This window comes from Petromyzon marinus, chromosome 33 (assembly GCF_048934315.1).
Source record: "Petromyzon marinus isolate PM22_M1 ecotype Great Lakes invasive population chromosome 33, UKy_Petmar_22M1.pri1.0, whole genome shotgun sequence".
In the NCBI taxonomy this organism is placed as follows: domain Eukaryota; kingdom Metazoa; phylum Chordata; class Hyperoartia; order Petromyzontiformes; family Petromyzontidae; genus Petromyzon; species Petromyzon marinus.
The window spans coordinates 9,392,711-9,411,076 of record NC_133699.1 but is presented as its reverse complement, the minus strand read 5'-3'; the positions used below and the strand labels follow the sequence as shown (position 1 = coordinate 9,411,076).

Genomic DNA, 18,366 nt, shown 5'->3' with positions numbered 1-18,366 from the left:
ATCCCTCAAAACACGACAACCCTTGTCAATGTTTTGGGTGGAAGAACACGGGGACTGCATGGACAGTAGCGAAGTGAGGCCCATCTGCCCCAGCCCTCGACTTTTCAAACCTCGTCTGTGCTGATGCGAAGTGGGAGGGAAAATCGACGGAATCTCGGGTGCTGAGTGTACTTGGAAAGCTGGTGTTGGTAGAGACCCAGCGGACACACGACTGCCGCCGCTGCTACTGAGCTGATTGAGGTTACTTTTTTATCCATGGAGAGCTGTACACAGGACTCTTTATTTTTTTAGGGTCCTGCTGCATTGGTGTTTTAAGATTTATTCTGCCATGTTATGAGTGCTTAGACAAGTGGGAGCAAACTGGAGCGGCCAGACAGCTCCTTATCCCCACCCCCACGTCACCAACTGGCACTGACCAGCATGGTGAAGTATGGTCAAACCTCCATGACACGTGCAGTGTCGGATGACCTTCATCCAGCAGCAGATTTACAAAGGGCTGTACACTATTACGAGAGTACAGACTCCTGATGTGAGAAAAGTTTGCCTGATCACCCTTTGCTAGGAGTAGCCCGTTGCTAGGGGTAACCCGCTGCTAAGGGTAACGGGTTGCTAGGGGTAACCCGTTAAAAGGTTAACCCTTTTGAGGGGTAAAACGTCGCCTCGGGTAACCCGTTGCCAAACGGTAACCCCGTTGGCTTGTAATAACTCGTTGCTAGGGGTAACGGGTGGCTTCACGTAACCAGTTGCTAGGGGCAACCGGCGCTGCTCCGAGTGGCGCGGCGGCACAGCACCGCGCGCGCGATGACGTCGCGGGGTCAGAGGTCGCGGGAAGTCGCTCTTCCGGCGCTGGAGAACGAAGCCGTTCCAACCGCACGTAGCGGAGCGAGGAACAATCCTCACAACAGCGACAACAAGCGGAGCAATTAGCGCGGGCCCCTCTGTCGGAGCGAGCGAGCGAGCGTGATGGCGGACAGGGGAGACGACAAGAAATTCGCCGAGATCCCGAAGGAGTCGGTGCGCGCCATGGCCGAGGCCGCGGGGCTCGCGGGCCTCAGCGAGGCCGCGGCCGCGGCGCTCGCCGAGGACGCGGGCTACCGCGTGCGGGAGGCGGCGCAGGTAACTCGGGCGTGCGGCACCGACTCCGGCAAAGACAAAAGATCTCCCGTGTAGCCTGTATAACAGACTGTCGGGGCAAGTGCTGTTAGCGAGCGCCTATGATGGCCGGCACGGCAACACGAGGGGGTGGGTGGCCACCACCACCACGCCCGGCCCGCTTTGTCTCCCTAGTGGCGATGTTTACACACCGCAACAGGTGCTCATTTGAGGCCCAGGACCGGTTCAGATAAAAGTCACTGGGTGTTGGCCGTGAGCGGGAATCGAACCCGGGTCGTTGGGTTCGCAACGCAGCGTAGCGCTAACCGCTTCACCACCGCTCCCACACACGCGCGCGGAGACGCTAACACGCACTGGTTGGCAGACAATCCCTGGTAGGCACGAGCTGGCAGATACTGACTGACAATCGGCACTGGCTGGCACGCACTGACTTGTCAGACATTGACTGGCAGACACTGTCGGTCAGGCAGTGGCTGGCAGGCACTGACTACCAGGCACTGGCAAGCAAGCACTCGCTGCTAGGCACTGGATGGCACGCACTCGGAACTAGCACTGAACAAGCACTGATTGGTACTCGGCGCTCACTGGCACGCACACTCACTGACTTGGTCGTGACTGGATCACTCAACGAGTGCCCGTGACGCGGCAGCCAGCGTGAACCCGACGTTGGCTTGCACACCTTTTGCCGACCGTGTACCCCTGCCTATGTTTGAAACGCAACGCAACGTTCCATTGTGTACAGCGTCTAAATACGATTGGGTCTCACTCACCACGTCGTGCAGAGAACGCACGCACATCGTGCATTTGTCAGGCGTTTAACACGCCGAACGCACGCGTGGTGTCGTAATGATGATACCATAACTCCCGTTTGACGGGCGGTGGTGGCTATGCACATCGCCGGTCACAGTTCCTATGATCACTGTTACATTGCATTTATGGCTTTATTTTGGTGATTTCTAAAAGTTTTTTGGTTTGGCCATGTTTTTGTTTATTGTAGTACGGAGTTAGACTGATGGCCTTAATCTAAGCTTTGTTGTTGTTGTTTGACTTTCATCCCACTGGGATTTTTGCACACAGCGTTGGTGTACGGTGCTATTTCAGGAATATTTTGATGTTTTTTCCTGGATTTTCTGTTTGCACATGCACAAAGTCACTTTAAGATGTTTTCTTGTTCATGTTTTTGTTTTTTTTGTTTATTGCGGTTGCACCCGATTCAAGAGCCGAATGGCTCACAGGGCTATACCAAATAAATGAAACTATGAAAACTATGAAACTAAACTGTAATCCGCCTGTAGTCCAGCGCTGCGGAGGCAGCAGCGAGAGGGTTGGTGGATCACCGCGCAAATGTTGTAAAGGTCCCTTCCCCGTGGGCGTCGATGAAGTGCAGTACAGCAAGTGGACTTATCACTGTGTGTTTCCATCTGTACGGGGATAGAGTATTACCCCCTCGCACCGCGTGGGTTAGTGCTGGATGCTCCGGTTTCCTTCCACTTCTATAAGCACTCATTAATTTGCTGAAAAGACACGAATAGTATCAGACGTGTACAACTAAATGATCCAGTAGAGGAATAGAAGTGGTAGGCTTCCGTAGTGTTTGAATGAATCGGTGACGGAAGTTCCATTCATCTCAGCACAGCTTCGTTGTTTATATTGACATGACGTTTGCATGGTGTTGAATTTTACCCTTTGGGATGCACATAGCGTACGAGGTCGAAAAGGGAGCCCCCCTTTCTCCCATTGCCTTGTGAATTTCGTTTGAGATTACTAATAAAAATGCACCGTTGCCCGTGTGTGCGGTTACATCACTTTGCGTTTCAGAAAAGTTGCCAGTTCATGAAGCACGGAAAACGCAAGAAGTTGTTGGTGGAGGACTTCAATCGTGCACTTCGGTGGAGCAATGTGGAGGTACGACCACGACACGTTAGAAAGCGTCATAATGGTTGCCAAAATCTTAATGCAATGCATGCTTAATGCAATTCTCTTGACACTCGAGACGAGTATGGGACGAATGGAGGTGTGTGGGTTCGGTGCGATTGTTTTTCACAGGCGGTGTGCGGGTTCGGTTCGTCTGAGCCCATGCCCTTCCGCTGTGCACGAGAGGGAGAGGTGTTCTTTGTGGAGGATCGGGAGGTGGCTCTTGCGGAGCTGGTTCTGACCCCACGCCCACCCTTCCCCTGCGCTCCGAAGCACATGCACGGTCAGGATGGGCTCATAGTGTAAACCGAGGTCGATGTTCATTTCTGTAAATGACTGCTTGCGTCTGTAATTTTCCTCCAATATATTTGCCTAGCATTGGTATGTCCTAACTGTTTTTTTCTCTGTCGTGTATTTTCTTGGCTGTGTTTCTTACATATCATATTTGTTTGATATGGAAATACTGAGAATGTGTGTTGCAGTTGGTCATGTGTTTTCAATAAATTATCGGTATACTGATGTTTTTGATGATTGCTTCTGTTATTACTTTTTTATTGCAGTGCATTCTCTCAATTTTGACTTCAAAAGTCAACAGTGCTTATCCACAGGTGAGAGTCATCAAGAGGATGATTAGTTTCCTTTTTAAACATAACGTAGTTCAGTGGCTAATTACATCTCTGAATTCACACATAGCGTACACAACATTGTCAGGCATGGACACGGCTTGTGCGTGTGATTGTATTCATTTGAACTGCACATGCATTTCCTGACATTTTACTCTCACTTAAATTTTGATGTTAAGTATGCTGCGGTGAAATTTTGATTTAAAGCTTTCATGACTGCAGTAATTCATATTCTTAGCTCTTTCGGTAAAGTCACGTTGAAGGGAAACAATAAAATAATAATATATATATATAAAACGTGACTTTACCGAAAGAGCTAAGAATATGCTGCGGTGATTTAGTTTTTTCATGCACATTTACAAAAGCACCATTTATGCTCTGAGAAAAGTTTTGCCTGAGTCCACAAAGCCGTGGCTTCATGCTGTGCCCATCTCCCGATGGTGACGTTGCTGTGTCTTCTGCAGTGTCTGGTGGCCTGTGTGACGACATGAGCCAATACTATCAGCAAGCTGCACGGGCCATCCTGGGCTCCGACTTGCCGCTCATGAAGGTCTGAAGCATCTGCTCCTAACGCTAACCCTGCAACTTTGTAATTCTGACCGAATGAAACTTGTACCTTGAGGCATAGGATCCACAATCCCCCTATAAATACCCTACACTCATTTGTAATAATAATTGCCACCAACAGCTGGTATTATGTCCGGCCTTACACATTGTAGCCTGGAACTAGTTTCTCTTCATTAAGCGGAATTTACAGTGGTTTTACACTCACCACTCTGACATTTGCACTTTATACCAAGTGACGTCATAGTCCTATGATATTAACTATAAAACAACTTAAGTGCGGTCTTCCGGGTTGGGCTGCATGGGGAGTATTTAATCTGTCAAGATTTTGCCTCATGCTGCTGTGGGCATCTTCAATTCCACTCCTGAAGATGCCTGCTGCAGCGTAATGTCTCGTTGGTTATATATTTTACTCACGTGTTCCGTGTCAGTTTTAACACCAATGTATTCTGTGGTTCCGAAGTGGTTATCAGTGCTTTTTTTAAACTGAACTTTTTAATGTTTTTTTTTGTAGATTGCACTGCAGGACCTGCAGAAAAACCCGAAGATTGCAGCACTTCTGCCTTATTTTGTCAACTTTGTCAATAGCGTAAGTATGACGAAAATTTAATTAATGTTTTTAAGTAATATGATAAATTATTAAAAGACACTGATGTGTATGTATGTAGTTTAATACAGTCGATTAAAACTAGCAAATGTATAATTCCTCCAAATGGAGTGAGATACAAAAAATGTAAAAGAAAAGTTAATTCATTTTTCCAAAAGCTAATTCATTTTTCCAAAAGCACACACGGCCGAGTGCCGAGAGCTCCATGCATTGCTTGCGCTCCGTGGACGTGCGCAGGTCAAGTCTGTTTCCCACGACCTGGAGCAGCTGAACCGGCTGATGTTCGTGGCGCGGGGACTTGTGCTGAACCCGTGCGTTTACCTGGGCGCGCACACGCAGAGCCTCGTGTGCAGCGTCATGTACTGCATCTTGGAGCCTCTCGCCGCCTCCATCAACCCCCTCAACGACCACTGGGCCCTGCGAGACCTCGCCGCGCACCTGCTCGCGCACATCATCGCGTAAGAACCGCACTTGCTCAAGTCGCGCTGCTTTTGTCCCAATGCGCTCCGGTGCGGCGTATGCTGCGTGCTGTGTTATTGGCTTCGGAAAGATGGTATGATGTGGTTGGTGTGTGCGGCGTGCAGACTGTACAGAGATGTAGTGGTATGCGTTTGTGTGTGCGTGCGTGTGGGGAGCGGTAGTGTAGCGGTTAGGGCGCTGCGCTACAAACCTAGCGACCCGGGTTCGATTCCCGCTCACGGCCAACACCTTATCTGAACCGGTCCTGGGCCTCCCCTAGGTTGACTCAGCCTCAAATGAGTACCTGGTGCGGTGTGTAAACATCGCCACTGGGGAGCCAAAGGCGGTCGGGCGTGGTGCTGGCCACCCACCCCCTCGTGGACCGTTCCGGCCTTCATAGGTGCTCGCTAACAGCACTTGCCCCTACAGTCTGTTAAGGCTATACGGAGGATCTTTGTCTTTTTGTCTTTGGTGTGCAGGCTGTATGGAGACGTGGTGGCAGGCCTGTACCACCAAGTGTTGCTCACACTGCAGAAGGTCCTTGTTGATCCTGTGCGCCCTCTCTGCTCACATTACGGAGCCGTCGTGGGGCTCAGTGCCCTTGGATGGAAGGTCATTTCTCATGCTCTGATGAATCTACTTGGTCATTTATACACGAATGTATACATGCTATACCTCCGATACATGCACGTGCTTCAGGAGAACACGTGCCGCCACGTGATCCCACGACCGTATCTACACGTAATTTTTGAAAGTAGCAGTGTTGGTCGTGTTCAGATTGTGACAGTCACGAGAATAGATTGTATTATTGTACAGAATGGTGCTAAAAATATTTCTTAATGCGCATTGCTGCCTCGTTGCACTGTGCTCATTAAATTGATAATAAGGTATCGCTTAAAGTGGTGGTTGAACTCGAGGTGTTTGTTCTTGAGTTTGTCTGGTTAGGCATTGCTCCACCCGACAGGGCCCGCATTCTGATTAGCGCAGTCGACTGTATGTTCATAGTCGGGCTCACGTAACAACAAGATCGCCACCACGAGCAGCAGATCACGAGCGTTGTCGTTTCCGGTCATTGGCAGACAGGCGGGTGTAGCTCCCAACAAGCAGCGGGGAGGTGCCACACCATCAAGGCACTTGTAGACGATTAAGCAGAGTTTAGTACTCGGCATGTCTCTGTTACGCACGTTACGAGTGCTTGGTATACACAATACACGGTTGATGTGATGTTTGTACGGCAGTACGATGTGCCTTCGGTGCATGGTGACACGGGCATCTGTCGTCCTTGTGTAGGCGGTGGAGAGGGTGTTATTGCCTCACCTGCACACCTACTGGTCTAACCTGCAGCCGGTGCTGGATGACTGCTCTGTCTCCAATGGTCAGGTGAAGGCCGATGCTCACAAGGTCTACGGAGCCATCATGGTGAGCTATGCCGTGAAAGAAAAGCACTGACTGCAAAGATACAAAATCCCCCATATTGCCGTAACGGACTGTTCGGGCAAGCACTGTTAGTGGGCACCTATGAAGACCAACACGGCACGGGAGTGGGTGGGTGGCCAACACCATGCTCGGCCGCCTTTGTCTCCCCAGTGATAATGTTTACACACCACACCAGGTACTCATTTGAGGCTGAGTCAACCTAATGGATGTTCAGGATCGGTTCAAATATTGGTAACTGTTGTGAGCAGGAAGCAAACTTGGGTCACCGGATTTGTAGTGCAGTGTGCTAAACACCACACTACTACGTTCCACTTAGCCAACCGCATGGTACGTAGCCAACCGCATGGTTGGCTCCGTACAGTGCGAAAGCTGTTCAACATACACACATACATGTCCACCTACTGCATCTCATATATCAGCATGTTCCTGCTTTGTCTTGAAAGTTAATTGCAAGATTTTATCGTCTCCAATTCTCCACTCAGAAAACCCTGCTTGATTTCTGACAGTTTTGTTAAATGAAATTTACATTTTTGTTATCTCTGGTGGCCAGAAATGATGCACTTCAAATTTAAATACTGCATTAATAATTAAATTTGCATGTCTTATCTCTGACATTAGTTATCCAAAAACAGTAGGGCAATTAGACGAATTCCTTAACAGTACTTGATTATATCATGATCAAAATTGTGGTGACAGCTGGACCACTTGTGAAAGCAATTATACAATGCAAGTTGTATTTATAAGTCATCTAAATGCAACTAGCGCACAATGCTGTACTGTCACAGTGGGCATGTTTATTTTTTAGTCAGTCATAGGCAGAGGGAAAAGTATTGTACGAGACCAAGCCACCACCACCTCTTGTAATCCTGTGATGTAATAATCCACCATTGTTCCATCTCCTCAGTGGACATCCTCTTGGACATATTCCATTCCTGGGCTGCCACTAATTATTCTTGACCATTAGCGACATGTCCTGGCCAAGCCCACTCTTCACAACAGTGTGCATGATGTCATTAACCTGCGTACGTTCTCTCACCCATCTGTTCCTCATTCTGACTCTCAATGCAATTCCAAGTGTGCATCTCTCCGTACTTTTTTTGTTCCGTATTTATTTTTTGTTAATGACCACGTTTCTGAATCGTGACTTAAAAAAATTCCCTGCGTGGATTTAGTGCTGATTCGAGTTTCTGTCACGTTCAGGTTGCGGTGGAGAAGCTTGTGAAAAACAAGGTGGCTTTGTGTGAAGCGAGCGAACTGTCATGCGGGAGGGCCGCGACGGCGTGTGAGGTGTCACCGTGCCAGAGTCCTGTCCCCAGCCTTCAGCCCGACTTCACGTTCGGGCCGGCGAGCCACCTGCTGGGGCGTGGCGGGGGAGGTGGGGGAGAGGGCCTCCTCCCAGCCAGCCTGCCTGCTCACGCTGGCACAGCATCCCTTCCTGCGCTCTACACGCAGCTTTACCACTTGTTTGGCGACGGCCTGGCGCTGCGTTTCGGCACTGGAGCCAGTTCTTCGGTGCCACTGGGCGACGACGGTTTAGCGGAAGAAGCCGCAGCTGCGCAGAAAGCGAGCTGCATGGCTTCTTGTGAAGGTGATAAGGGAAAAAAGAAGATTCTGCTCAATCTATGCTTGCAGGAGATGGCCCGAGAACGTGATGGAGGAAAACTCGAGCCTTCCAAGTCGCCTCCGTTCAGACCAAATATACTACGCAAATCAAAGTCTGGGACGCGGCAGCGGCAAGAGAAGGGAGGCCGGATGCGTGCCGCTTATGGCGTGCGGGATGTGTTTGAACAGCCTGTCCGGCCAATCTACCCTCAGCAAAGGCTGCACGTTAAAATAGCTGGAAACCTCGTGTCAGTGAGTGGACGGGGAAGAGTGTTCATGTCTGATTTTCCACCCCACATTGCAAAACAGAGCTCCAAGTATGGCCAGAAACTTTCAGCCATTGGACGATTAAATAAGCCAGTCAAGAAGGCTTGCAAGTCTGATTTTTCCCTTTGGACTCCGTTGTAAGGAGGCGCCAACAAGACGCGTTTCAGTTGTTTGAAGAGAGGTGCGTGAAGGGGAAGTAGAGAAGAATAAAGCAGCTCCGGCAGAGATGACACTAATGTTACTACCCACTAACATTCTGCGTTGATGGCTGCAATGCAAAGTGGGATGACCTGATAAACATGACTTATCCCGCACTAAATGGGCTGCTGCTGCCTTGATGGCCCATCTTCATATCACATTGACCTTTTCATAGGCTACTGGGGTAAAGCGTCTCCGAAATTTCATGGGCACCTAATATTCCACAGTTGATACGTTTATATATTGTTTACATATTTGACCTTTTTTGAAGTACAGTATGCATACTTGGGACACGTGCGGTTTGTGTATTTACTTTACGTATGTAATGGGTGAGTGGCACACGTCACAAACATTTGAATGTATATACCTTGTTTTTTTGCCTACTCAATAAACCAACAGAGCAAAGGTTCTATAAAGGTCGCTTCAGGTGGCAGGGTACGTACAGAGGATGCGGTACGTGGTGGTTCTTCTTTCACCAGCTTGTTTGCCCGTCCTATGACGGAGCTGGCTCAGGGTGTGGCTCAGCAGGAGGAGCTGGCTCAAGGTGTGGCTCAGCAGGAGGAGCGGGCAGCGAGCGAGCCTTGGACGAGCCCCCTGGTGCTGGTGGTGGTGCTGGTGGTGCTGGTGGTGGTGGTGGTGCTGGTGGTGGTGCTGGTGGTGGCAGCCCCCACCCTGCAGGTTCAGCTGGGTGGGGGGCGGCGGGAGCGGAGGGTGGAGCCAAGACGATGATGCTCATAGAGCCCATCAAGATGGGCGGCATCACCTCGCTGGAAGAGATGAACCTCAAGGTGCTGCAGTTGAAGAACAAGAAGCTGGCGGAGCGTCTGGAGCAGCGTGAGTCCCTGGAGGACGAGCTGAGGGAGCGCATCGAGCAGCTGGAGAAGCGCCAGGACACGGACGACGCCGCGCTGCTCACCATCAACTCACTGGGTTGTCTTGTGGTTCTTTCGGTTTAAGTCACGTAGAATGAGAATAAAATAATAAATTGATCAAATAAAATAACAATAATATTCTCACGACGTTTCGGCCACAACACAAGCGGCCTTCATCAGGTGAAGGGACTTTACCGAAAGAACCAAAGAAGATGAATCCTTGCAGTCACGAAAGCTTTAAATCGAAATTTGTCTTGTGGTTGTTGTTTGACTTGCATCCCACTGGGATTTTTGCACACAGCGTTGGTGCACGTGTACGGTGCTATTTCAGGAATATTTTGATATTTTTTCCTGGATTTTCTGTTTGCACAGTCACATAGTCACTACAAGATGTTTTCTTGTTCATGTTTTTTGTTTGTTGCGGTTGCACCCGATTCAAGAGCCGAATGGCTCACAGGGCTATACCAAATAAATGAACTAACTAAAAAAAGCTATCATTCTTTCATATGGCTGGTGTAGATGCAGAGCAGCAGCAACAACTACAATTTCACATTTAGGTGATCAAGTCAGATAATCGCGTCAGGAAAAACTGAGTGTATCGCTGTAATGTCTCCTTTATATTTGTGGATCCGGCCATTGTGAGTAAAGAATATAGAGGTGCCTCCAAGTATTACTGTCTCCGACCTGCGTCACTACACAAACAAAACTTTGTTTTGTTTACACATCCCATCAGCTACCGCCGGCCTTCTGTGAGTGCATTGCAATTTCAAGATTAAACCTACATTGTGACGTCATCGCGCGTTTCCGTCTCGGGCTGCGAGCGGATGGCGTCACTCCACGGGTTTCTTTCTCGCGCGATGACGTCACACCAGAGGCGGTGGCGGGGGGGGGAGTCCCCCGCGAGGTAACGGCACGCCAGAGGCGGGGCGGGGTTTGTACCCCGCGTGGTGATGTCACACCAGAGTCGGGGGTGGGGGGGGGTTTGTCCCCCGCGTGGTGATGTCACGCCAGAGTCGGGGGTGGGGGGGGTTTGTCCCCCGCGTGGTGATGTCACGCCAGAATCGGGGGTGGGGGGGGGTTTGTCCCCCGCGTGGTGATGTCACACCAGAGGCGGGGGGGTGTCCCCGCGTGGTGACGTAACGCTCAAAGCGGGGTGGGAGGGGTTTGTCCCCCACACGGTGACGTCGCGCCAGAGTCGGGGGTGGGGCGTGGTTTGTCTCCCGCGTGGTGACGTCACGCCAGGGGTGGGGGGGCGGTCCTCTGCGTGGTGACGTCACACCATGGCGCTGCTCATCTATTTCTGCGGCAGCGTTCGTGGCGGGCGAGGGGACGCGGCGCTGTACGCGGCCCTCATCGGGCACCTGCAGAGCCACGGCCGCGTGCTCACGGCTCACGTCGGCTGCCAGGGGCTGGCGGCGAGCGGTGAGAGGCCGGAGCGACGCGGTAGCTTTGAAGGTGGCGCTTCGGACTCGGGTGGTGCACCTAGCCTGGCACGAAGCGCCGCGGTGGTGACGCTCACCGCCACTTGTGTGGGTGCATCATTGCGTTTCGTCAGAAGGGCGGGGCGGTCAGTCACGTCCAATGTTGTACTCTACCGCACTTTTTCAAGTTTTCAAGTTCAAGTTTCATCTATTAGATGTAGCCCTGTGAGCCATGCGGCTCTTAAGTCGGGTGCGACCGCAACAAACAAAATTTGAACACAGAGAACATCTTAAAGCGACAACGCGTAACAGAAACATCCTGGAATAAACCAGCAAATATTCCACACGCAAAAAAAACTTATTAAAACGCTGTGTGCAAAAATCACAATGTGATGCAAGCCAACAACAACAACCATAAGACAATTTAGATTTACCAGATTTTAAGTGTTCTATCGGTGAAGTGGAGGAGGCGCTTTACGTGTGAACTTACACGCCGTTGAATGTATCAAGAACCGTTTGCGAGTTCCATCGAGCGTAGCACGCCTCTTAACGTGTAGAGGACCTTTCCTAGATTTGAAGCTTTCGTGACTGCAAGGATCCATACTCTTTGGTTCTATTCTGTAAAGTCACGTAGGTAAAAAATAAAACAACAAAAATCACGACGTTTCGGCCACAACACAAGCGGCCTTCATCGAATTCGCGAGCACAAATCAGATTTGAAACACGGCAGAACGAATTCTTCTGCCGTAGCTGATCACTGTTACAACGCTGTGGATGATCACGATATAATTTCTCTGATACCAAGGTTATTTGCAAGCCCACGGGTTTTTATCAGAGATTTGTTCACGAGGCAATTCAGATTTACAAACAGACACAATTTCAACCGAGAAGATGGTTTCAAATTAAGCAACCATTGGAAAGATGTTCTAAATCGAACCAAACATTAAACTAATTTTCAATGGTACAGTATCTTTTTTCAAGTAGTGGTACTCCAAACTTTCGCAGCTTATTAAAAATTCCCTTTTCACACCACCAGCATGTTGACTCTACCTTGCCCTCTCGCCAGCCTGCACATGCTCACCCCCTCCCCACCTTTCATCATGCTAAGTCCGCCTATTAAATGCAAATTTTTATGCTAATTCCTTTGTCAAGGCACCTTAATTACTCTCACACAGCTTAAAGGTCGCGGTCTGAGCTTGGCTGTGTTTCACTCCAGCGCTGTCCTCGAGACAGTCTGCTCCCTTCACCTGATGAAGGCCGCTTGTGTTGTGGCCGAAACGTCGTGATTTTTGTTTTATTTTTTTACCTACGTGACTTTACCAAATAGAACCAAAGAGTGTGTAGAGGACCGCAGAGCGTTGGCAGTGTTGTTGACATATTTTGAGTCATTTGCATTAGGTCCAGTGTTGTTTTCCACTGGGACAATGGTCCATTGTATATATAAAAAAAAATCGGTAAACGAATTAAATTGTTACAGTAGTTATGTTGCCGTGCCATTATCCTACGCAGTGGATTTTATCTTAAAATATTTCACCAGGATAAGCCGTTGTGTGAGAGAACTAATGTACATTGTTGCAATAGTGGCCAGAATCACGCTCACCTGGTCTTGCCGGAATTGAATGCTATTGTACCGCCGCTTGTGCATTTTGGTGTAAGGCAGAATCAGAATAGGTTTTCCCCTTTTTTCTGGCAACAAAACAGTTGTGTTGAGATGTTAAAACACAAAACTGAAACCTTTTACAAGGAATCATGTCTGCATTAACCACAATACTTGTGGTCAGAATGCAAACAAAAAGCATACTCTGATAATATATTCATTATATTTTTGGTTCTTTCGGTAAAGTCACGTAGAAGGGAAACAATAAAATAATAAAATATAAAACAATAAAATTATCACGACGTTTCGACTGCAACACAAGCAATCATGATCAGGTGTGAATACCCCCCTCATTTCCGAACATAGATGGACTCGTCCATAATAAAGGTTTTTGGGTTAGATCGCGTTTATTTATAAATGTGTCGTAACCCTCCACCACCCGACACGGCCAATCAGCAAAAAAAGTGTCACGTTGACAAAAGACAAATAATTCACTACTTTAGCCCACCGGTGTGTTGAAGAGTGAATCCACATTTACAGTTTGAGTACGACGTTTCGCTGGTAAATACATCCAGCAATTTGCCCGATGATGCTGGATGTATTTACCAGCGAAACGTCGTACTCAAACTGTAAATGTGGATTCACTCTTCAACACACCGGTGGGCTAAAGTAGTGAATTATTTATCTTTTGTCAACGTGACACTTTTTTTGCTGATTGGCCGTGTCGGGTGGTGGAGGGTTACGACACATTTATAAATAAACGCGATCTAACCCAAAAACCTTTATTATTAATAATATTGGTCGCGAAAGCCTACGTGTTAAATGGACTCGTCCATCTGAATAACTGCCAAATCGCTCTCCGTGGTGCTAACGTTAAAAAAACCGCCACTTTTTTCAAATTTTTTTGCTGTGGTTTTCACACTTGATGATGATTGCTTGTGTTGCCGTCGAAACGTCGTGAGAATTTTGTTTTATATTTTTATTTTATTGTTTCCCTTCTACGTGACTTTACCGAAAGAACCAAGAATATGAATCCCTGCAGTCACGAAAGCTTTAAAAAAAAATATATGCATTGTCTTTTAAACTGATTGGTCCACACCAGAGACAGCTTTCTTTTGAGCCTCGTCTCCAACGGTGTTAGACCAGAGGAGGTCCCATGATGTAGCTGCTCACCCCGATAGGCCTCGGCAAGGTAAGGTAAGGTAAAAGGTAAAAACAACGAGCCTACCTTTACCCTACCTTTTACCCTTACCCCATGCAAATTACCCGATTACAGGGTAATTACTGGGGTACTACACATGAAAAAAGGTTTATAACAGGCAAATGCTAGGTAAAGTGCTTTATTCACATAGAATACTCTCGATTATTCCAATTTGACACGCTTTCTTTAAACTCACTCTGTTGTCGTATCCTCAAATCTTGTAACTCAATTTTAACCCACTTCCCAATGTGGTTTCGACTGCAAACTTGGTATACTTTTGTCATACTGATGACAATACTATATTCTATCATTAAAAATAAAATTAAAATATGTTTAAACATTATTTTTTTATGTTATGTTTCGTCTTGGGTCTAATTGTCCACTGTCAACTGACGTTGGCTGTAATTGCCCACGGTCCCTTACGTTATGGAAAGCTTCGGAGCCATTTCCTGGAGTCGTGGAGTTCTGCCATTACTCGTAGATTTCATAACAGCGTGTTTTTAAAAAAAGTTTTTTAAAAAATATTACTTATTAAATGGAGGCCACGGACTGCGCCACGGAGCTTTTAGCAGTAAACAAGGCACCGTATTTACCGGGTAATACTTCGCGCTACCTTTACCCTACCGGGTAATTCTTCCGCGCTACCTTTACCCTACCCTTTACCTTACCCCTTGGCATGGCGACACCTTTACCCTTTTACTCGGTAAAAAAGGTAAATTACCTTACCTTGCCGAGGCCTACACCCCGAGCTCTCATTACTCTGATAGTGGCATTGCCCTTGGGGCTGTACGCCTTTTGGCGTCCTCTGGTCTAACACCGTTTTGAGACGAGGCTCAAAAGAAAGCTGTCTCTGGTGTGGACCAATCAGTTTCAAGGAAAATGCATATATTATCAGAGTATGTTTGAATTCTTACCACAAGCATTGTGGTTAATGCAGACATGATTCCATGTAAAAGGTTTCAGTTTGGTGTTTTAACATCTCAACACAACTGTTTTGTTGCCAATGTAGAGGACTAGTTAGGGACATAGCGTCACGCTCGCTGGCAGGGGCGGTGACGTCACATGTGGATGACGTCATGTCTCGGAGGGCTACTTCAGGGAGAGCCCGTGACGTAAGCGGGGTCGTTGCGGTGGGTGGGAGTTAGGACCAGGGCTAAGGGGACAGGGGTCTGGAGAGAGGCCAGCATAGGAGCTAGGAGTGGCTGCGCTCCTCGGTCGGCCGAAGTTGGCTTAGCCCTCGGCCAGCGCAGAGGAGGCAGCCCGCTGTGCTCGGGAATAGACAGGGTGGAAGGTCCGAGTGGAGGACCAAGCCTAGGACCCCTACCCCTGGGAAAGTGTTGCACCCTTATAGTTAACTGGCGAAAGCCCTTAATAAAGCACCGGTGCAAGCCCTTACCTTGAAAACTGTCTCCGAGTCGTCAAGAGCTTCTCAACACCATGAAAAAAAGGGGAAAACCTATTCTCATATTTTGGTACTGGCAAAGGAGGTCCCATGATCCAGAATCAGAATATTTATTTATCGTGGAAAAATCCGAAGGGCTATGAAGCGCTCCTTTTCTCCACAGATGTGCAGTCCTAAACCGTGTGTGTGTCTTGGTGACGATGCTGATGATGTGCAGGGGAGGCGAATCTGGACGAAGCCTACATCTACAGGCGCGACATGGAGTGGCTTGAACAAGCAGACGGTAAGCTGGATGGAGCCAGTGGCGCCGTGTCGACTGTAATGTCACCTAGATCCGGAAGAACGTCGATGAACAGAGTGGAACAGCGTGGATGTCCAGAGTAAACGCCTCGTTCAAGACGACAAACATCGGTTCCCCCGGCTCTGACGTTTTCTCGAAGATACCGACGGCACCATCAACCGCATCAGAACGTCAACTCGCATCGTTGTTTTTGTTGTTGCAATATGAATATACGGTACGTACATTATTTGCATAGGAGAGATGGGTTAATTAACGTAAGATTTTGGATTTTTAAGGACAAGTTTGTGTCTGTAGAATTTCAGATCAGTAACGTGCTTTTGTAAAATACGTTTTCCCGCTAACGATAGTGACGTCGCCTCAAGGCATGTCACATCTCCTTTGGCAGGAAATGCGCACACGTGATGTCGTATGCGTACAAGTAAAAACTGGGATTGTGCGAAATTTCAGATGGGCTTTTTATTGGATTAATCTGAAAAATCTGGACGGAATCCCTTATCGCATTACTGCACTCCGCAATAGGATTCATCCCACGATATCCGTAGAATCGGTGACTTATGCTTGCGTGGTCGTGTGCCGGTTGTAGTTGTTGTTGCAGAAGTGACGCAGCCATCCCTTGGAGTTGGGTACGAGATTGGTCGCGCTGTTGCCATGAAGAAGAACATTCTTTGCTTGTTCCGACCATCTTCCGGGTGGGGTAAGACATCCGAAGTTTGCTTTAACTATTCAACGAGGCATCGGCTCTTCCCCCGTTCAAGGCCCATCTCAAAGCTCGCCTCCGTCATTATCCATTGCACGTAAATGCCCTCGGCTTAATTTAGCATCCATTGCTGAACATTTTCCTCGTATAGGCTTTGTGCCGTAGTCGTTACATGCCCCCCTCCCTTGCTTTCCGCACATGTCGTTTTACTCTGCATTCTGCGCATTGGGAGGTAGCTTATGCATTAAGACCGAGTGCTCTAAACACATTTCTACGTGTTGTTTGAAACCAATTGGTTTTGTGGCCTGCACTGTTATTGTTACTGTGGCAATTTCTCATCATCTACAGATATGATGTTGGGAGGTAGTCCATTTAAACACCGTTAATTCCAACGGCACTAGCTTTGCATAGCTTGCGTCAATACTCACCCGTCTCACCACACATACCCATCAGCCACTCGCTTGACAATCACCACGTGATTAGTGCGTGGTGTCTGGCAAGTCAGCTCTGCACAACAAACATGACCTGAGCAAATTTTGACAGCCCACCCTATGGATGGATTCATATGCAATGAATACCTCATTCACTGCATCCGTTGGCCCTGCCTCTTCCCACAATGGCCCCGTGCCCCGATCAATCGGCTCCTCCCCCCTTCCCCAGTGCCATCAGCAGCTTCAGGCATGGGTTTTTTTTTAAAGGCTTGGCATAAAGGTTTGTTAGGTTATAAACATCGCAATGCGATAGGTACATGGATTTTGGTTAGAATGAGCCTGAATTCGACCGTGGACAACGACATTTACTCATGTAAATGCCGACAAAATTTAACTTTATGCAATACAGATGCTATAAAATTCTAAGCAAACCACTGTTGATAAGACAGAAACGTGTTTTCTAGCTCTACATAAAAAAAACTTTAATCGTGCACTTTGCCTCTTATTATTTGTGAACGAGCTGCACATGTAATATTAACACCAAATGTAATTGCAAATGTCATCAGCCATGGCCAATCGACTGCTGGATGAAGGCCTCCCCAAATCAGTATCACCTCATGATCCACCCCTCGTCACATTGTAAATGTGTAGAACTGTTATTAACCATCCTTTGTGGTGTTCAGCACGATTGAACCACTTTCAAAAAAGGTGGCAGTGTATTTCCTTTGGTTTGTGGGTGACCAGTGTTCTTGTCTTGCAGCATTGTCGGCCATGATCCGTGGGACACAGGAAAATGAAGGCGTGCAGGTGAAAGATTATTCGGAGGAGAAAGAAGCGCGTGATATTATCACACAGTTTTTAAACACCCTACAACAGCCCACTACTCTACCTTAGCATCACTGAGCCCCGGGTGTCCTACTGTGGCCTCACTTTTTTGTCATGGAATATGTACACATTAAGACAATCTATGGTTTGTATGATTTTTACGGTTGTAAAATATTACAAAATTAGCGACGAGTAACGTATGATCACTGGTTGAAGGTCACAATGGAGTTTTCTTCTCGCGCATCTGCTGCTGTGCAGTGGAATAAGTGGGCACCACTCTTGGTTCTAGTTCACAGTTGGTCCAACGATTTCTATAATCTTGTTGCACTTACACACTGCTAAGTTGCGACAGGTAAGCTTGACTGAAGCTAGCAACAATTCAATAATTACAATTAAAACTTTTTTTGAAAACACTGCTGTTTGAGCTCAATTGTTTTGTGTATTGACTTTACATTATCCTCACCCAATTATTTCATAAACTTTACACCCCTCATCCTCGCTTTATCCTCGCCTCTTTACACAATCCTTCCTTGAAACGTCCAACCTGCACTAATCCCATCCTCACATTTTCTCACTGCCACACAACGCCATAGCAAACCCATGGCTCCCTTCATTATCTATTTTCACAGTACTTAAGTTCCACAGCCCTTGCCTGGTCCGCAAGGTGGAAGTGTTTCCTTTCTTGATCATTTCACAGTTGAGATCTTGAAAATGTCTTGGCATTGCTGCCAAAAAACCCCACAACTGATGTCCACAAAAGGCAGTGGGTCTTTAGCTGTCATAATTACAACCAATGTTTCCTTCCTCGATGCCCTCAACACTTTCAACAGTAGAA

The 18,366-nt window shown here is 47.8% G+C and overlaps 2 protein-coding genes across 2 annotated transcripts; both read left to right on the top strand.

The window, feature by feature from the left end:
- Nucleotides 1–789: 789 nt before the first annotated feature.
- TAF6L (TATA-box binding protein associated factor 6 like) lies at nucleotides 790–9,204 on the top strand. Its single transcript, XM_032965043.2, has 10 exons — nucleotides 790–1,116; nucleotides 2,932–3,018; nucleotides 3,160–3,310; nucleotides 3,588–3,635; nucleotides 4,115–4,200; nucleotides 4,729–4,803; nucleotides 5,059–5,279; nucleotides 5,760–5,892; nucleotides 6,571–6,699; nucleotides 7,918–9,204. Exons 1-10 carry the CDS (start codon nucleotides 964–966, stop codon nucleotides 8,725–8,727), a joined length of 1,893 nt encoding a protein of 630 aa, XP_032820934.2. The 5' UTR covers nucleotides 790–963; the 3' UTR covers nucleotides 8,728–9,204.
- Nucleotides 9,205–10,893: 1,689 nt separating this feature from the next.
- Nucleotides 10,894–17,944, top strand: DNPH1 (2'-deoxynucleoside 5'-phosphate N-hydrolase 1). The gene is made up of 4 exons (XM_032965038.2): nucleotides 10,894–11,078; nucleotides 15,495–15,560; nucleotides 16,162–16,272; nucleotides 17,467–17,944. The coding sequence occupies exons 1-4, from the start codon at nucleotides 10,937–10,939 to the stop codon at nucleotides 17,598–17,600; spliced, it is 453 nt and encodes a 150-aa protein (XP_032820929.2). The 5' UTR covers nucleotides 10,894–10,936; the 3' UTR covers nucleotides 17,601–17,944.
- Nucleotides 17,945–18,366: the final 422 nt, after the last annotated feature.

Bases quoted from the DNA above. Each gene is read 5' to 3' on its own strand.
- TAF6L (XM_032965043.2), top strand. From the start codon at position 964: ATGGCGGACAGGGGAGACGACAAGAAATTCGCCGAGATCCCGAAGGAG. The intron at 3,311-3,587 runs GTCAGGATGGGC...TTTTTATTGCAG, and splicing joins CGCTCCGAAGCACATGCACG to TGCATTCTCTCAATTTTGAC. The intron at 4,201-4,728 runs GTCTGAAGCATC...TTTTTTTTGTAG, and splicing joins CCGACTTGCCGCTCATGAAG to ATTGCACTGCAGGACCTGCA.
- DNPH1 (XM_032965038.2), top strand. From the start codon at position 10,937: ATGGCGCTGCTCATCTATTTCTGCGGCAGCGTTCGTGGCGGGCGAGGG. The intron at 11,079-15,494 runs GTGAGAGGCCGG...GATGATGTGCAG, and splicing joins CCAGGGGCTGGCGGCGAGCG to GGGAGGCGAATCTGGACGAA. The intron at 16,273-17,466 runs GTAAGACATCCG...CTTGTCTTGCAG, and splicing joins CCGACCATCTTCCGGGTGGG to CATTGTCGGCCATGATCCGT.